The following is a 20,264-nucleotide window of genomic DNA, read 5'->3' on the forward strand; positions in this document are numbered from 1 at the left end:
TGAAGTTTCTGTTTACTTTCCCAGTTTATTTGATATTGACATGTGTGCGAGATAGGATGCGGACTAGCTAGATTCTTTAGGATGATTAAGTATGACAAGTCCTTTTTCCTTCTGTTTTTCTAACATTTGGAACTCACTGACACAACGTATTGAGAAAACAGGGTTTGCAGCATGTGAAATATTTTTTTATGTTTAATAAAGATAAGTTCACTAAGATTAGATAAGGCAAAAGCCGATAAGGCATAGGAGTTGTCATGCTCTAGGATGCTAGCTGACCTCTACAAAATGGACTTTGGAAGTAATTCTTGTATTGAAACATAAATTCTTCTAATGAAGCATTTTGTACAGGTCGAGGATCAGATTAACTGTGGGGTTCATCCATTATTCCCTTGTGTCCATACCAGGAGATTTTTTTGGTGATGCTCGTAGAAGTGCTCCTTGATGAAAAAGCAGAATTAAATGATGTAAACCTCCTATGTTTATGTCTTCCTAACTCTATCTTGGTCCCTTACTGGGTGAAGTTGTAATTTTATATAGAATCATAGAATAGCTTGGGTTGGAAAGGACCTTAAGATTATCTAGTTCCAACCCCCCTGCCATGGGCAGGGATGCCTCACACTAGACCACGTTGCCCAAGGCTCTGTCCAACCTGGCCTTGAACACCGCCAGGGATGGAACATTCACAGCTTCTGTGGGCAACCTGTTCCTGTGCCTCACCACCCTAACAGGAAAGAATTTCTTCCTTATGTCTAACCTGAGCTTCCGCTGTTGAGGCTTTAAACCCATTACCTCTTGTCCTATCACTCCAGTCCCTAGTGAAGAGTCCCTCCCCAGCATCCCTATAGGCCCCCTTCAGATACTGCAAGGCTGCTATGAGGTCTTCACAGCTTCTCTTCTCCAGGATGAACAGCCCCAGCTTTATCAGCACGTGTGTTTACATTAACATTCACATGAAAGAAAGTGTACATACCAAAAGCTGCTTTAATTCAGGATGTGTTACTATGTCCTTATGAATTGTCATAACTAATGACAATTGAAATGTGAATAAGAAAAAATGCACATAACATTTTTACTTCATACCTATTAGCATCAAACACAAGATTCTTAAGCTGTATTTACCATCTCCTCAGAGAGTGCCTTGGTGTACTTTTTACCCATCTTTTTCTTCATGGTAAGGGAAATGGCTCTCATCTTCTTACCCAGACTTCCTCCATTATTTGCTGCTTTAGCTTGTACTCCTTCTCCAACGTCACTTATAGTCTCCAGCTCAGATATCTGATTTGAAATGAAAAGCAACAACTCATCATGAAAATGAAATTCAGTCTATTAGAATAGGAATTACAGGGAAATATTTACAAAAGTTAGTCATAGCCATTTTCCTGGGGAATCAGTGTGCCTAAACAGGTTTGCAACACACCACTGTATGTGTGAATGACAGAAAGAAAATACATTTTATGATAGAAAATGTTGTTTCCCATTGGTTATTGTCCTTAATCCAAATAACAATTGAAAGGATTTTTGCCGGGGTCTTGAAAACAGAAATGGCACATCTGTGGGTTGCATACACATGCCAGTTACCTTGGGCATCACCAACCTAAGTGCACATTTGTCCCTTAAAAAAATTGTTTCTAATCTTCATATCAAAGTACCAAAGTTTAGGTGTGATTCTCTTGATCATGTCGGCAAGGACTCAATCACCCAGCCAGATCCAGGTGCACAAGCAAAGTTCTCACCAGCATTAAATTCACACAATAGTTTCCCCATGGTTTTGCGTAGCTGTCATGCAAAAGAAAACTGAAGAAAGTAAACCTTTGTTTTATACAGACCTCAGCTGAATCATCTGTCTTGGATATCGAGTGATGCCTGAAACGGTCAAAGCTGCCAAAGCTGCTTGTGCGCTGTGAAAAGAAAGAAGACAAACCTTGACTCACGGATGGTGTTTTGATTTGTTATCAAGACTTAAATACAACTGTCAAGTCCCCTGTTTGTGTTAAAAATTCCTCCCAGGTCAGTGGACCATGGGTGGGTACATCCAGCTAGGAACAGACTAGGAGGTGACTACAGGGGCAAAAAGAAATGACCGTATAGCCAGAAACAATGAAAATAATAAGAGAAACAATACTGCTTCTAAAACTAATTGGTACATTATGAGTTCTACATCAGTTTCGCATTACTTACACATAGATATCTATGAGTTATTTCTAGGTAAGACAGCTATTTATAAGCTTAGAAAAGAAAAAAAAGGTGTTTCCATAAATATTATAGAAGCTATAAAGTTCGTAATGGTGGTTTAAACTGCGGCAATTTAGACAGTTTACTTTCGCAGCTGGGGAGGGTGCTTATGGTTCTTTACCAACAGAAATCAGCAGGGACTGCCAAGGATTATGAATACATTTATCCAAAGTGCATACACTGTGGAGCAAGTAAGTAACAGAATAATCAGGCAGGCCTCATGTTTTCCTTCCCAGTCCTCCAATTCAAAAACCTGATTTTTAAACATAAATAGATACAATTTTTCCCTGTGCCACAGCTTTGCTTAACATAAGAAAGGCTGCTCCACCTGGGCTGTGCGTTAAGAGACTGTGAAGGGATTGCTTTTAACTCATTTTTTCCCTTTCTGCACATAGATAAGTGATACGGGAAGGAGGGAAGTGGCACAGCAGATTTTTGTGAGAAAGATCACATAGAAATACCTGCCAGACATGTCCAGGCAGAGCTGTCTGACACTGCTCTGGCCAGGGTGGAAAACTGCATAACATTGGCAATGATGGCAAGTCATAAGTCCCTGTAAGTGTGGTCCTAATAACAGCCAGAATTTGAACATTTATCCACTCTACAGTGTCTTTAGGAGCTTGTTTCTGTATCTTCACCAATACTCAAAGCTAAATCCAGAGCAACTCCTTTATTTCTTAAAAATTTTTCACTCTTCCCTACTAAGTGAAATTCTATTAATGCAGTTTCAGAATACTTGAGCAGAGTTTACTGTTATATCAATATCATCACAGTAGATTTCTGAGTATTCAAAATCCCCTCTGGAGGAAACAACCCCACTGAACTAAATAGAAAAGCACAAAATAAATATATCCTGAATGAGTTAATAAGCGATTTCAGACTATTTGACCACAGGTTTTCCTCTATTTATTCATCTATTTGCCTTACTCACATGATTTCAGCCAGATCAGTTCCTTGCTCTATTGCTTTCCACAGCCGTATGAGCCATCTTTTCATCTCCCCTCCCCCAGGTTCCTAAAATACCCATTGTACCCCCTTCCCCTGACATCTCCAGTTACCTTCTTTCACTCTGCATCTGGGAATGCCACAAGCCTCAAATGGCCCTGAAAGCTCCTGGCTCTGCTCTACCAGTAGAGCTTTCCAATCTTCTCCACTAGCAAGAATTTCCATGAGGTAGCCTCAGATGCAGCTGAGGTACATCATCCTTTTAGGCAATAAAAGCGGAAGAGAAAAGGACTGGTTTAACAGCCAGTCCCATTGCTTGCCTTTGCATTGCAAACACAATGCTGGCATGAGCCTGCCTCCAGAGAAGCTAAAGAGAAAACTCTCGGTGATGGTAAGGCAAGCAGAACTGCTCAAATACCAAGCAGTGCAGGGAACACGGCCCTTGCTGCACCCATCCTCCTGTTCCCTACCCAGGTGGCAGGGTCAGTGATGCTACTGGAGTGCCATCCTCTGAGCAGCTGGAAAACCAATGACCTGCTTGAGCCAAGACCTAAGTAATGATTTCAGCTGCTGGCAAGTTTCTGAGTGCTGGTGCAGCCCTGTGCCTGTTTTGCCCACAGCTACCAAGCTGCTGATGCTGCTTGGTCTCCTTAAGCTCTTCCTTCCTGGCAGCAGTTCTCTGTGGGGCTCATCAGTAAGTGTTAAGCTCCTGATGCTGCACAGTGTGGCAAGGTGGCATTCAGGCTTCACAACCATGATCTTAAGGAAGGAGTTCGTCAAAATGATGTCAGCTATGCAAAGCGCACACATGCCTCTCCTGTGTATTTCCACCCAGGAAGGACCCTGTGTTATTCTGTCCCTGTTCATAAACCATAGGGTTTCTACCCATATTAGTGCCTTTATCTCTTACACACAGTCACTTTTAAACTAAAAACAGTTTGCAGAGATAAAAAAAAAATACAACAAAGAAAAGCTATGGGAAACCACGTGAAAATAATTTTTCTTCAAATCTCCATTTGAGAAGAAGAAAATTACCAGCCTCTTGAACAACTGAAAAGAAAAGCTCCTTGCTGTTTCATTTCCCTGTTTTCTCACACTTATTTATTAGCCAGGTCCTCCTCCCAGAAAAGAAAAAAAAATCTTAGTCTGGACAAAGTAGTGGGAGATGCCTGAGAACAGCTACGTGCAATAGGAATGATGGAATTTTGGGTCCATGTTCTAAGCACTGAAGTTGAAGAGAAAAATAATTTTTATTATTCCTGTTTTTAAACTGCATTTTTAGGCATATCCAACCTGAAAAATATTTCTAGACAAAGAATCTGGCCCAGATTTGTGAACATTTTTGGACAAGTAAAATGACATTTACTATCCACTGAGGGGGAGGGGAGGGGAGGAAGAAGAGAAAAAAAATTCACACAGCTCTTCTCTTAATTGATTGTAATCTCCCAGAAAATCTCTGTTGGCTAAACATTGTGGTTTGTTTGTTTGTTTTTACCTTATGAAACTGAAAAGGACAACTTGGATTGTGAACTTTATTTTATCTAAAATTCCCATGAAGAACTTTGCTATTAAGTAGATGAACAATATCCTGTGACAAGGGGTTAGCTCAATAGTATGATATAAAAACACAGCCCCAAGGATTATGGTTCTATTAGACAGGATTAACACCTTTCACTGGCTTGTCAACTCTGCCAAATGTGCCCTGCAGCATGGAGCGGGAGGGACAGAAGCAGCAAGGCTGGGGTTCGCAGCAATATTAGGAAAGTATAAAACAGTCTCACACAGTGATCTCTAAACATACACTGACCTTTCTGTTGCATTCAATCACTTCAAGATGTCTATTAGGAATAGCTGCATATTAAACTGCAAATGTGCTGCAAATACTTTAAAAGGAACAAGAGGAAAAACATTGTTTATTGTTGGTCTTACCTATAAACAGCTTGAGCACAGGGAAATCAGTTTTTCTTTTTCGACCCTTGAAACAACCTTATATCCTACATGTGCTGAAGCCTTGGGCTATTTTGTAGTGTACTTCACTGTTGCTTCATCCCTATTAAATATTAATGAGGGTTACAGGATGATTTCCACTATTCTAGATAATGGTCTTGTTGCACTAGAGAGCACTAAATAGGGCTGCTTCAGCAATTCTCTATACTAACTTTTTCCATTAAGTAATCAATAGCTACCACCTTTTAAAAATGTATTCAACCCCATTATACTGATAACAAAAAGCAGATTTAGGAGCTTTGGGCTGCACAGCGAACAGGACTATTACTTTCTGTAGTGTCAGTCACTGCATTAGTGTCAGGGAACTCCTACTTCGTGAAGATATGGACAGGCCTTATTTCCAGGTGAAGGGAAGCTTTTAAGGTAAATGCAAAGCTACTAAGAGAAAATAAGCTATTGACTTTTGATACCGGGATTCAATGTCCTATAAAGTTAAGTGATTTTTCTGGCTGGATTCATGCAAGAGCTACCAAAGGATATGTTAAGCAAATACAAATTTGCTCAGTAAAATATAATGGAAACATGGGCAGGGGAGAAACACTTCTATTTTCTCACACAAGGACTAATCAGATAATTACTACGCATCAATGCATTAACTTTGATCTCTTCCCCTGCAGTATACCAAACTAGCATACAGAAAATACCATACATATTTTTCCAGCATTGTTTATATCCTTCTTCCAGCTTTTTCTGTATCTTCAATTCCCCCAAATCCATGAACTTTAAATTATCATTTTCAAGTGGTAAGAGCTATGTAATTGCTGTTGATTTTAATTTGGGCAGTCTGTAGTTGGTGATCTGGTATGTCTGTAAATAGGCTACCATTTTCCCCAGAAAATGGTGTGGCATACAAGTAGAAAAACCACAAGAAGAGGTTTTGCAATCCTTGTCTTTCTGTTATAAAACTTCCTTCTTTGTAGGGCATATCATAGAAGAAGTCAGTTAGTTCCTACGATAAATTAGAGCTTCTCCATGTCTAAAGACAATGTCTGAGCCAAAGCTGACAGCAGTTAGCTTGCTAAATAATCATTATGGGTGATATTAATCTCATATTTTCCTGCTCAGAGATTTGGTTCCCTGCTGTGAGAAATTCTGGCCCATTATGTTTTGCTTCAAGTCCTATTCAAAACAGCTTTTAAGTCCAGCATGATGCAATGGCTTTGTACTGACCCTCTTGCACAAGTTAATCTCTTCAGATTCCTCTATGCATTCTCATTTTTAGCTTCCATTCATCCTTTGACTACCCAGACCATGTAAGCTTTATAGAGGCAAATGTGGTCACTGGGAGTAGAAAAAGGGAGCTCAGCATGTTGCCCAATTTCCTTGTCTGCCACAGACATTTATTTTTCCCTCTCTCCTTGGAATAAACCACAGCAGCTCCCAAGAGGACAGTCTGTGCTTGCTGCTTTGATCAATGGAGATAAGTGGAGCTCAAGATCTGATTCATTTCTTCTATTCTTTGATGCTTCTACTCCCTTCGGACAGAGGAGACTACTCTGAGAATGAAGTAAAGAGCTACCAAAGTAGGGATAAATGTTGTGAGTCTGGTAGCTTATCTTGCATGAGTAATCAAAGAAACTGTCTCCTACTTTCCCAGAAGGCAGGATAGCAATTTTTAGTTTTGGGATGATCTATGAAAAAACATAAGCAACAAAGCCTCCCTCACTTCTGTATAAAGAATGAGAACTTGCATACTAGATTCAGTAACTCTCCGAAGATTAATAAAAAAGCCCCAAAACCAGAAGACATCCTGACCTCTGTACCTCAGGGATTTTTTTCCTATTTACACATTAGTTATGCATATAGAACTTCTGACCACTAACCAAGACATTAATATAATTTTACAGCCCACACGAAACATGGCCTAAAAACCTTGCACTTCGCCAGTCAAAAGCAATAAAAAAAAATACAGCTTGTTCTTGCTAACTCAAATAGGGCAATCTACTGAAATGGCATTTTTAACTGGCTTAAAAATGACTCCATAAAAGACTGGTTGTTATCGTGGTCTGCTATTCAGTAACTACATGGAGGTGGGGGGAGAGGGGAGCAAAGTGGTCTTTGAACATAACTGCCACCATGAAGCCTCAGAGCAAGCACCCTAATTTTAATGATGGAAAATGACTGGAAAAGAAAAGCTGTGCAAAATAACGAGTTACTCATGCTTAACACTCCTCCGAGTCAACAAACTTCACTCTCCAAAGTAAACACTAAGCAGCTGTTGTATCAGTACCTCTACCTGGTACCAGGCTTGGTCTCTCAAGCCTGAAGCAATGCTGACACGAAGCACATAGTTCCCGATAACCCAGCTTGCACGTCAGAGTTTCCACTAGAAACTCAGTTCTTGACTGCTTTCAAAGGGCACCTCGCACAGGGTGCACACTGACGCAGCTGACGAGAAGCGGGAAGCTACCGTTCATGAAGTTAAATGAGGGTGAGGTGGTTTGCAAGGTCTATAAGTCTTCCTCAGGAAGGGGCAAGCCACATAGGAAGTCTGAGCAAAAAGGCAATTTCATCTGGCAAAAAATGTGCTGTGTTGATTAAACAAGTTTGTGAGGAACTAAATAAAGAAGCAATTTCAGAAGCATAGATGTTAACAGTAAGAAAGCTTTTTAAAATGGAGTGGTGCAAAATGTGCAAGGGGGGAGGAAGCTGATTCCTTTTTCTTTAAATGCACATTGACCCTGAATTTTGAGCACCATTGTTCCTGCCCAGTTGCTGAAGAGCACTTTCAGTTCCCAGTGAGAAAAGTCACTCCAAGTGTTCCTCCGGCAGTCTGTCCAATTCTGGGAGTGTGCATGCAGGTATCTGCAATAATTATGTAATTAAGACTTTATTATTTATATGACATCTAATTAAAAGTGACTTTCAGTGGCACACAAAACCATGAGCAGAAAATGACTTTAAAAGAAGGTTAAGGATGTGTGACAAACTCAGAGGAGCTATGAACAAGACAGTTAAGGATTTGGCATGATGTGCACTTCTACCTCCCTGGTATTTTTTTTACCCCTCACTTACACAGGGGCAGAAACATCGAGGAACAAGCCTGGAAACCCACCCTCTACAGAGCCATAACTGCAGCAAAGGGGAGTGCTGACTGAGTAAAGACTGGTTAAACACTATGTAAGCATTGAAGGCTTTGATCTTTAATCTCTTAAATACCAACATCTTTCCTCTCCTGAAACTTTCTCCTCTCCAAACGATGCATTCACAGATGAATTCTCATATTTTAAAAAAGAATCACCTTGTTTCAGTTTAAGTAATTTCCCTGATTCCTTATACAGCACAATTTTATTAATGCTGTGTATTATCTGGGTTGCAGGGTTCAGCAGGATTTCTTGAGAAATTACTCACACGTGGGCTTGCAGTCTTTAAGTGAAAACAAAAATATACACATGTCCAAAGTTGAGCTGAGAATCAAGTAGCCCCCAACGGGCTCAGTTTTTAAAGGGAACCCGTGTCTGCCTAGCACACACAGAGTGGGGCAGCTAGTGTGCTCCCCCAGCAGAGGTGGGAATGTGATTACCATGAATGCTTCCATGCAAGAGCAGAACTGGTGATAAGGAGTGTACTGCCTCATCGTGCTATACATAGACTGAGCACAGAATAGCACCGGGACACACAGCATGCCTGGGGGCTTTCCTGTTCCTTTCGGCAAGCCTGAGAAGTGGCCGCAGCTGCCGACTGCAGCACACTTGCCTGCTTATTGCAGCAGGGGGTAGGCAGAAAATAGTCCTCTCTAGTGTGACAGTGGTTTTGCTTACAGCCTCTGAGACTCAACCATTGTACCACAGCCATACAAGATCATTTACAGTGGTTATTTCAGTGGCAGCAAAAGCATCCTTGCCTATCTTATGCTTCTTTCATGTGTGACATGGGAGCTGGTCCTGCTCCCAAGGAGTCACCGAGAATGAAAGGCAGCTTCTGCATTCCTTGCAAGGGAGAGGTACATTTCCAGTGGAAGGTGTTCCTTCAAATGACCTTCCAGGGGCAAACATGATTGAAAAATAACCTTGAAGTCATGGTTAAATCTGACCGTCTCAAAGGCTCGTTTGGTTTTTCTGAAGAATAAGCAAACTTTAGTAAACCCTTGTACAAGTTTTACTGCCGTCCTGCAGTCTTATCCTTGACAACAGGTAATGACCAACAATAAGCTAATTCTAAGAAATTTGGGGGAGGGGGAGAGAAAGAGAGTGAGTTTTTATTACTTTTAAATGAGTGTTTGATACATCATGTTGGTTCCCCTGATTAATGTTCACAGCAAACTCAGCCACTGGAGTTGTAATGTTTCTGCAAGCTTCCCTACAGCAAAGCTTAGCCATTAATTCAGTGGCATATGTCAGCTCAGCAGAGCAAGGTCACTCTTCTCTTTCAAGGGGAACCTTTTTAGAAATAATAAAACTGACAGAAAGTTCTTTTTTGCATGCTTTATGTCACCTGAGGTTGAGTGCTGCAGTTAATATCACACAGCTTATAAACATTCCCATCTTCAGCAGTCTCCAACCCACCAGGCTCTTGGAACCTCAACTTTTTTTTTAAAGTAATATAGTGACATCTTTATGTGGGGCAGATATACAGTGTGTAATCCTAAATGAGTAAAACATGAGTAAAATAATGAACAAATCTTTTCTTAGGCTTTTTAGAGGAGAAATTTTGGAAGGCACTAAAAGACTGCTGAGACTGCAGTATGCATTTAGGTTGTTAGTGCTTAGAGAAAAAGATGTAGGATTAGAGACTTTGTCTCCATGGATGCTTGAACCTTTAGCTAAAAGGAAGAACATTTTAAAATGCTGTTGATCCATCTTGTTTCCATCTCACTGCTAACTGCTCCTGCAGGCTGAAAATCTGTATAGGCTTGCAGTGTAAAGAGAGCACAAAGATAATTGATCTATTTATGGAATAATTTTGAACTTGTAAGTAAATAAAGATGTGCTAGTCATCTGTTACGATAACTAATTGTGACTGGAACTTATTTATTGGGATACAAATATTACAGAGCATGGTAAACAAACTAACTAGCTGAAGAATAAGATCCAAACAATAGGCCAATTTTTCCCCCCTCATTATCTCCCTTCAGACATCCTGACTACACTTGATTAATGAATCCATAGTGAGATTAGCTGGAATTGCCTTAATGGAGATGCACTGCAGCAGAGAAGCAAAATTCAGTGCAGTATCTGTCATCAGTCACTGTGAATTTTCATGTTTCATCAAATATATATGTCAATTTTTTAACATTATTTTTATATTGGAAAAAAACCCCAAAAAACCTATACTCATTACAGTGGTTTAACTTTTGAGTCCTTTAAAATGATGAGCAGTCACCATTTTTTCCCCCTCATGCACCATCTCTTGTCAGAAGGCTGAGTTGCAGTGTTGTCTTACTGCCATCCATGGGCCAAAATTATCTTTATTGTCCAGTTGAAGAAAGCACACTGGCATGTCATTGCAGCCTCGCAGGCTTAAAAAACTGGACATGCTTGCACAACATGTGCCTGGAAATCTAAAATATGCTCCTTGGAAATCTGGGCTTATAAAATAAATTCAATAAGCTTTTTGTTTCGGACCAGTATGGAAGCTGAAAGAATGTTCCCAGCTCAGGGTTTCCTTGTGATTTAGCACTGTGTGCTTCCTAGCGCAGAAATGATGATGTGTTAGATTCTGCTTTTTCTTTGTAGCAGGAGTTCTATAATTGTAATCCTAGGAAAAACATATCTACTTGTCTGAAGGCAAAATAACATCCTAATTCTGTTGTGGTCACTTTTATACCAGAAATGAATTAATATAATCAACAGCTCACTGGGAGTACTGGGCACAGCAAATGGTATTAGTCTGGCATGGACATATCAATTCCCCTCTTTCTGTTTGATTATCTCTGTGGAATGGGTTTATTGTGATCACAGCTCAGTGGAAAACTACAGTTTCATCTCATGCAAAACAAATGTACTAGATCCTTGAGCTGTGTTTTCATTCTGACGCATGGCAAAATTGAGACTGAGGTTTTCACCCTTCTCCTGCTCCCCTAACCTCCATGAAAATCATGTGTAGTTGAGGCACAGAAGCACAGACAGCAGTGAGGGCTTTGAGGTGTTCTTTGAACCCCAAATTCAAGTCCATACTCCAAATCGTACTCAAATCTGGCCTATCACTACAAAGGGGATTGTGCCATCTTCAAGGTTTTAAACTTTCTTGAATGTGTAGGAACACGTTGCCACTTCCCATTCCTTCAGATAGTAACTAACATTTCAAACACATAGTTTTCAAACATTTTACCACAATTACCAAGAGACAATCAAGCAAATATAAGCTCTGTTATAGAGACAGGAATAAAATCATAGTAACACCCCAATAGACAATATCAGAAGAGCTTTGTACTTGTGACTAGAGCCGAATGCCTGCTCTACCATCATCAGTCATTTCATACACCCTCTACACAGGCTCTGAGCTGCTCATCCATCAGTGAACCACGTCCCCTTTCCAGCTCTGTGAAGTGGTTTTTGGACTTAACATCTGATCTTAAAAAAGGAGACTGATGGGCAGAACTATAAGAGAAAAACAGGCAAGTGAAAGCAACTCATGAGTGGTAAAGCTCAGCATCTGCTTTGCACAGGTGAAGGCAGCAGAGAGTCAAGCTGCATGAGCTCATTCAGCTGTCTTGGCCACTTTGTCATCTCATCTTCACACATCTGCTTTTGGCTGTGCTGTTGCTAAGTGAAGCTGATTTTCTTTATCTCAGAGCTGCAGGCTGTCAGTGACAAAGCTCCATCTCTATCTGAAACATAATGGTAGAGGGAAGGCATGAAACTGCACCATAGGTTTTCTGTGTTTTCCAGCTGAATAGCACTTCTCCAGTGATTCTTTTCTTCCTGAAAAAGCCACGAGAAACACTGCAGAAAAACCTAACGCCAGGTACTCAAGTATTCCAGTAACCTTGTGTCAAACTTGCTTTTCAACACACCTTGAAGAACAGCAAACCTACCACCCTTTCTGAATAAGGTCAGCATAACAAAGCAGAGGAACTTCCTATAGTTCTCAAGGAAGTAACCATTCAGCATCCAGTGGAAATCAAGTACAGGAGTGTGAGGTTACTTGGCTTTTCTTGTGAAGATGATAAATGAGATGAAGACATAAAAGAGTAGGAAAGGAACTAAAACTCCATCCAGAAGCCATATTGGTGCAAAACAGTAGGTGGATCACTAGGTCCTTCCAGAGAGTTTATCAGCCTTAGTGCTGCGTGATGGTTAGAGGTGACAGACCCTTTGCTGTTGACATTCAGCTTACCAGAAAGATGCCAGTAGATGTTATGGCTGGCAATTAAGCAGCTTAAGACTGTGTACAGAGGAATTTGCTACCCAGTTTCTGTGTGTCCATGGAACAAACCAAAGAGGTATGGGAAAAAAAGTGGCAGTACAGCATGTAATATGTATAGTCAAATAAGCAGCTTCCCTGAAGCAGTTAAAAATCCCCAGATTTTTTCTAGCATGGAATTTTAGCCTCAATTTTGGGAAGAAAAAAAAGTAAGAACATGCTCTTGCATGCACTGTTGGTGGAATAAGATATAAAGTACATAGGGTAGATTTCAGTTGGAAAAAACATAGGCTTTTTCAATTCATCGTCCTGCGGAATATCAACACATGTACAACACACCTTCACCTGATGCACAAAACAAACTTTTTCATAAGGATGGCTTAAAGGACATATGACTTGCTAAATACTGAGAGCATATATAATGTGCAGCCTGGTGCCATGCAGCAAAATGTCTAGCAAAAACACTGGCATGGCCAGTTTGTGGCAGGGAGTATAACTGTTTCTAACAACTGAAGTAACTCTGCTGTCTCTGTTGCAAGCTTTCAGAAGATAAAGGTTAAAGGCTATTGTGATTACAGAGGCCCAGAAGACATTTCTTTTCCCCTTTTCTGGAGTGGGTATTGCCAGGGGTTTCTGCCCACACATCAAGGGGATGATTCTTCTGGCTGAAGTGTTTGTAGCCACCCACAAATTGCTTATATAAGGTTGCCAATGATGGCTTTATAACAACATCTGTCTGTATTTATGCTATGACACAAATTACTAGAAGAGTGTTGAAACTTACAGAAAAATGTAGGCCACATCCTCTGCCTTTTCTGCCCATACATAGATATTGCTTTTTTTTCCAGCAATGACAGGTATCATGGGCAATGTTGGGCTTGGGGTATTTTGGGTTTCCTAGACACAATATTGAAGTAAGTCAACTGATCTATGAAACTAATTAAAGAATGAGAAGGCAACTAATTCTGATTTATGTCACCTTTGTAATTGTGCTACAGTATTTATCAGAGAGCACAGTTATAAATTATGTGGTTGATAGTCCAGTTTCTAGAAATGGCTGGATAAGGTGGCTCAGACTTACTTCTTGAAATGCTCTTGCTTGCTTATGACCACAAACATAGAACCAAACCAGATCTGTTACTCTAAGAAAAATTAATGGGAAAATATTCTTTTCAGGAAATTTGCTCTCAGTTTTTTAAAAATGTTCTGCTATTAAGAACTGAAGCTGAGTGAAGGAGAACCAAGACAGGGGAGAAACAAGAAATTACTGAATTATGTGCAAAGTTGGTGAAAATTTTAAATGGGCTGTAACCAAGGGAACGCACAAAATAAGGCAGGACTGGACCAGGCCACAGATGTTGTTTTTTTTCCTTTGGTACACAAGCCAGTTAGTGAAGAGTTGTGTGAGCCCTCAGTGAGCCTGTGTGTTGACATGAACATCAAAATCTGGAGTCTGGTCATCTTAACCAGCTTCCTGGAAAGTGGCAGGAGAGAAATGGCTGCTCTTTCCCCACAAAGACTCCGGACCCTTACTTTCTGGAGACAAAGCAAAGTTCCTCATGTTTCAAGACCTTACTACAAGCGACCTGCTAACATATATGGGAAGGCACAAAGAACTTTCTAAAACTGCTTTTGAAAAAAAAAAAAACCAATAAAATTGTCTGATGGTCAAGAAGCAAGATAGGAACATAAATGAAGAAAAAAAAACCCAAACCACCAGAGGTAAGAGGAAAAGTAATATGATTGTAGAGCCTTCCACTCTCACAAGAAAAGTAACCCAAGGTTAACTCTAACCTTGTTCTAGTTTCTAGGTTTTTATGAAGCCTGAGGGAGACAGGGAACACCTTCTGAAGTGTCACCTGCAATCCTCCTTTTCCCCGTCTACACATACATGGTTATTACAAGTATCATTTCTTTTTCTTTCTCTGAACCCTCCCTGATAAAGGCCCACAGGCATTTCAACTATAAACCAGGTTCTTTAAACTACTTCCTAGATATTGTCATCCACTATTGCTTATTTAACAGAGTTCAAATGAATTTTGACAAATGCCTTTCTTCAAGAGGCAATGCAGTAAAGACCTTTAATGACAGAACTATGTGTCATCTTTGCCTATAAGCATAAATTTGCACAGCGGGCAGTACGGTGAAAACAGCTTATCATCAACTCATCACATCTCATCATTGTTAGAATGAAATGCAAATGGAAACGAACATCACTTCAGTCATGGTTGTGAAAATTAGCATCTGTGATTTTAGCAGTGGTTCATTGATTATGCACTCAAAATTTCAGTGGGAGAGAAAAGAATATAAAACTTGCTATTTTCAGAACTCTACCAGTCTTTATCTTTGAAATAAAATTAAACCCCTCAGCTTTCCCTACTCAAGGATAAATCCTAGTTAATATCCATTAACACTGAGCAATCTCTTCGCTGCAGATCTTGTCCTGCAGAAGATCTAATTATGTCTTGATTCTTTTTTTGGTGTTTAGGTTTGCTTTACCTATTTTCTATTTTCTTTTCTTTAGTAAGTATTCCCCATTGGAGAGTCACAAGCCACTGTATAAGAAAAAAAATTGCTTACAACATACGTTTGCACTACGGGCTCCAAAAAGTTAGGCAAGCAATAAACTTTACTCAGACGACAAACCCCACTGAATTCAAGGGAGTCACTGCTAATTAATTCATTTAAGTGTTTTCAGAATCAGGATCAGGCCTCCTGTGAAGAATGTATAAGAAAGAGATATCCTGGCGTCAAGTCTATGGCAAAAAATATGCGTTGATGTATGTGGAGGCAGGGTTTCATTTAAAAATTCCTTCATTAAAAAGGAAAATGATTGGTATATAATAGTACTAGGGAACAAAGTTGCACACTAAAATATTTCCTCCTATTGGATTTACCACTGTGTCCTCGTAACCCTGAAAAGAAATAATAGTTTATCATCTAAGTAAGTGAATATTAATTAGAAGCTTCGACATATTTTTGCCTGAACAAAATGCACAGGCATTGACCCTGAGTTGTCTTACAAACCAGAAGTAAGATGATTTTCAAGCACCAAGCACACTTGGAAGCAGAATAAGGAAACAAAAACGTCTCAAACCTTTAGCATAAACATAGATCAGCTGTCATGTAGAATAATGACACAAGACTTCCTTCATTCAAGCCAGAAAAAATGGCGCAGCTTGAAGTAAAGCCAAGAATCATCAAGCAGTTCTGAGAGAGAAAGGAATAGACTCTGCCCAGCACTTAACCTCCTGTAAAGTGGACAAGACAACGTGGTGATATTTTAGTGATATTTTACAGATTATTTGCACCTTCCATTGTCATTTGCACCTGGTCAAATGTGTAAAACAGTACAAAGTGGAGTGGAGAATAGCTACAAAATACTTTAAGGATGTTTTATTTGTATGGTGCCAGGATACGGTGCTGCTTGAAGGGTACACAGAAGAATAGATACTGAATAATTTCTTAGAATGCCTTTTTTTTTTTTTTTTTTTTACCATCTTTGTAAGTTTGCTTCATACCACTCCCCACATACACTTATCTGTAACATCATGAGGGCCAAAGAGGCTAACATCCAGCTTATTTTAGGGGTCTTTATTTCACCCTATGAGTTAACTGTTCTCCTCCCCAGCTCTCTTACGGAGTGGTGGTGCAGACTGCACAAACTCATAGCTGAAACACATCTAGTAAAAGCATCCTTCCCCCCACTTGCTATAGTACTCTCCTGCTTTGCAACTAAAACACCAGCAGTGCATGAGACACGTGCTCTCCCTGCATTGAGCTGACTCCTGCCATCAGCATGACCACAAACCTCAGGGCCAGGTGCAAGACCTAGTTTGCTTGACCTCACCTGCCCACAAATAACACTGCAGCTCAAAACAGCTACACCATATAGACCAAGTCATGTCTAGTCTGACCTGAAAAAAAGGGGCAGTTGTGGACTGAAAGGAACCACTGAGAGGGAGCTGTCTCTTGGAGGATGCCCTGACGGAAGGTGCACAGGGTCTGATGTGATAGAAAGTCACTTAAGGTCCTGGATAGACAGGTAGATTAGATTAGATAGGCTTGAAATAGAGAGGTTAGCCCATCACTTGGCTGAATTTCTTCACTATTAAGCATGGTATTTTTAAGCCTTAGGACTTTTCCTTTATAGTTCAGCCACCTGGGTCCTCAGCTGATGTACAAGGTATAAATGTAGAGTTCCATGGCAGTACATACAGCTATAATAATAAACACTGGCAAAGGATCAGAATCGTTCCAGAAAGTTTTCTGAAAGTATTTCTCCCACATTTCTCTCCCCATTTTGTCTGGGGTGACACTGGGTGTAGATTTCTTTTTCCTAACAATGAATATTTATTTCCATAGTTTACATACAATGCATTCAGTAGCTATATGCATATCCATGCATACGCAACAGCTGCCAGATATGCTAAGAAGTTATTAGCATGACTGCAGCACTACAGAAATCCTGCTATACAGCAACATTATTATTTCATGGCATAGTATCAACATTTTCATATCAGATGCCAAGAGTTGTAAGATGCTACTTTTTGCCTGGGTAGCACTGAATGCATCTGCACAAGTTCCTTAAGCATCACAGTAATAAATAAAGTAAAATAAATGCATTGCCCATAGAGAGCTGGCAGTTAGATACTGAAAATCTGTATTATTCCTGCACTGGTCATTGATTTGCCCACCACTACTAGAGGCTTTATACAGGGAGAGCAAATTGCCTCATGAAGGGTTTTAACGCCAGCCTTGCATTGTATTCCTTCATCTTTATCAAAAGGCATAACTGGATATTGATATTCTTCACATTAGAAAGTAGTAAACCCAAAAGGATTAAAAAAAAATCTTGGTGAAACAGTTGAATTAATGCACAGAAGTTCATACAATTGTGATAAAGACAACTGGTCACTGTGGCTGAGAATCAGTTACTTAAACAGATCTTCATGGTGTTCTCTTTGAGGGCCTAAGGTTGCAAAACTGATTTTCACTTAACACGCCAGGCCACATAGCTCTCCCATAGGTCATTTGTCAGCCCTGTATGGATGTGTTGGAGACACTGAGACATCTAAGCTGTCTAAAGCAAGGTGAGGTAGCCCAAGACCTCCACAGTGACAATGGCATCCTGCTTTGCAAGTATGTGGAGGTACCTGTGCAGAGCAGGGGCAGCCAGGAAGTGATCTAGGGAAGTCACTTGTGAAATCCTGTAACTTCTGGTAGGAGGTAAGGGCCTGTGCCCCATGTTACCCCATTCTGTATTAAGCAACTTAAGTATTTGTGCTGCTTCCACGTTTCGAAACATGCTACAACAAGCTAAGATTTCCATTCTGTGCAACATGGGGCTGTCTCCCTCCATGCTCTTTTTGTGGATAGCACATTCAGCAAGAGCATTCTCTTGGAAAGTTTACAAAACTTGCAAAAGTGGGACTGCGGTAGGTGAATTGTTTCAAAGCACATTACTGAGGCAGAAAGACACCCTGACCCACTGCACCAACGCCTTTCCATTTTTGTGAACAGTTACATGAAGATAAAGTCAGCAAAGCAAAGTCAGTGGGTTTGACACTCAGTCAAGTGGTTAGACTTTTTATCGCTCCTTTACGCATACGGTGAATCAAATCCATGACATGATATATACATACATGTATATATACACACACACATATATATTTGAGAAGTAATAATGCCATAACATGGAGTGCATTCATGAATGAATAACTAACTGTGTAGAAAAAAATCTAAAAAATGGAAATCAGCCTGTTAAGGAAGATCTTATTTTGGAAGAAGAGAGTAACCAAAACTTGCTTTTAAAAACATTAAACAGACAGGAAAATAAAGTTCATCCACAGTGTCTCCTGGTCAGTTCTTGCTTAACCTGTAGTGTAATTAGAGATTAATTATAGTCCTTCTTTGCCATTAAAAGGCAGTATTCTGATTCAACAGAAGAAAATACATACCATTCATACCAGTGAAATGATTAAGAAAAAATCTGTGCAAAAACGGATTCAAGATTGTTTCAAATCCATGGAAAAATACTAATTTTAATTTTTAGAGTCTAAAACTGCAAGTAAAATACACAGAAGCCAATGCTGTGTGAAAAAACAGAAGACATTCCTGCTGGAATAGTGTCTGCAATAATCTTTCAGGATACAGAGGTCACTAAGTGAGGTGTATTTCCAAACAATGAGAAGAAAGGTCTGTAAACTAGGAGACACTAAGTTACTGAAAACAGAGATATACTATAAAGCTTTTCTAGTCTCTTAGTTAAATTTTCAGCATTGATGAATTGAAGTAAAGGCAGATACTGAAGTGCTCAGGTCTAGCAGTAGCCATTTCTCTTCAGGCTTGCAATACACTTACAAAAGTCATTTTGCACCCAATCCAGGGTCTGAAAATCAATTTCTAGCACAGGACACGTCCTTATGCATCTTACAAAACTCTCATTCTCTTTCTTGCAATTCCAGATTGTGGAAAGTGTCCAGTGTAGCCCATTGGCAATTTATTCAGAATATTTCTTTCAGGCTAAAAATATAACCATTCCCAGAAAAGTCAAGATGACAAACACTGCCTGCCAAGTACCCTCTCCTCCTTTGATTATGGTGATGCAAAAGCAAATTAATTAATACAAGGAACAAATTTAATAGCATTTATAATTCCTTACCAATTCTCACACTGTTTCTTGGGGCATCATCAGTTTATCATAGATGAAAGGGAGAGAGGGAATTTTTGTGAGCCCCTCTGTTAAAAGGCTGATGCAGAACACATGACAGTAGACAAAGTCCAGTACCAGGATTCTTTAGTACAGCTATAGCAGTTTCACAGTGATGATTCCTTGAAATGGATCATTGCTATTATAAAGTGAATATATACACGTAGGTTCCTGATACTATAGCACTGAGGCACTTGCTAGAACATCAGAAAATCCTGAAGCTAGGATTTAAAAAGAAATCCTCCTTTAAAAACCTGTTATTATTTGTGGACAAAAAGAACTCAATATTCTTACCTTTGGCTTTTGACTTTTCTCCTTATCAGACACATTGGACGGTTTTCTCTTCAACATTTTTGATTCACGTTTATCCAGCTGATATGCTACTGCTACTGCCTTGTAACCAAACTAAGTACAACAAAGCGTACTACATGAACATACATCAGTTATGCACTTCCTTATTCTATCAGGATGTGACTTCACGCAGCTGCTTTGCAGCATGGGTGAGTGAGCTGAAATCTTTGCTTGGGGAGTGAGGAAGGAAGGGAGGAAATGACAGGGGAAAGAAAGAGAGCGGTGCACTAAGGAGATGAATTGAAAATGAGGACAGGGTTCAGAGTGAGAAATGATTTAAAACTTATCTCCTTCTGACGACACCACCATGAGGCATCAGTAAGACTTCGGACAACCTCAAGACAATTGTCCTCTTTTCCTCTCTCATTTTTCCCCACTAAGCCTTGTGGCACTAACTGTACCCTTCGTTTTAACATGGGCTGGGACTTGAATGTGAAGCTGTGCTTCTGTTCAGAGGACCAAGGGATATTATTGCCCAGCAGATTTGCACTGCACTGGTACGTGGTCTAGCTGGTCCCTGACACCTCCCTTTCTCTCAGCTTACAGCGATGCAGTAAAAGCAATGAGATTAAAGGTCACTGTTTGGTGAAGAAGGGAACTTTTCTAAAGCTATGTTTTGCATGGTGGAATATTTTTTTGCCATTCACCACAGAATTTGGACTCCCTTAAACAGCACTTTGTGCTCTATTGTCCTTGATTTGGTGACAAAATC

General features: G+C 40.0%; 1 protein-coding gene across 2 annotated transcripts in view; it reads right to left on the minus strand.

Annotated features, from left to right (window-relative positions):
* Positions 1-20,264, minus strand: part of SAMSN1 (SAM domain, SH3 domain and nuclear localization signals 1) — an 80,993-nt gene that overhangs the window by 16,684 nt on the left and 44,045 nt on the right. The window contains exons 1-3 of one of the 2 annotated variants that reach the window (XM_065676724.1): positions 19,496-19,678; positions 1,827-1,898; positions 1,120-1,275 (exon numbers count right to left, since the gene is read on the minus strand). In XM_065676724.1, coding sequence (XP_065532796.1) covers positions 1,120-1,275; positions 1,827-1,898; positions 19,496-19,552 — 285 coding nt within the window. In that variant the 5' untranslated portion in view covers positions 19,553-19,678. Of the gene's footprint in view, positions 1-1,119; positions 1,276-1,826; positions 1,899-19,495; positions 19,679-20,264 lie in introns of those variants that run through there. The other variant, XM_065676726.1, reaches the window with a different exon arrangement.

This window comes from Lathamus discolor, chromosome 4 (assembly GCF_037157495.1).
Source record: "Lathamus discolor isolate bLatDis1 chromosome 4, bLatDis1.hap1, whole genome shotgun sequence".
Lineage (NCBI taxonomy): Eukaryota > Metazoa > Chordata > Aves > Psittaciformes > Psittacidae > Lathamus > Lathamus discolor.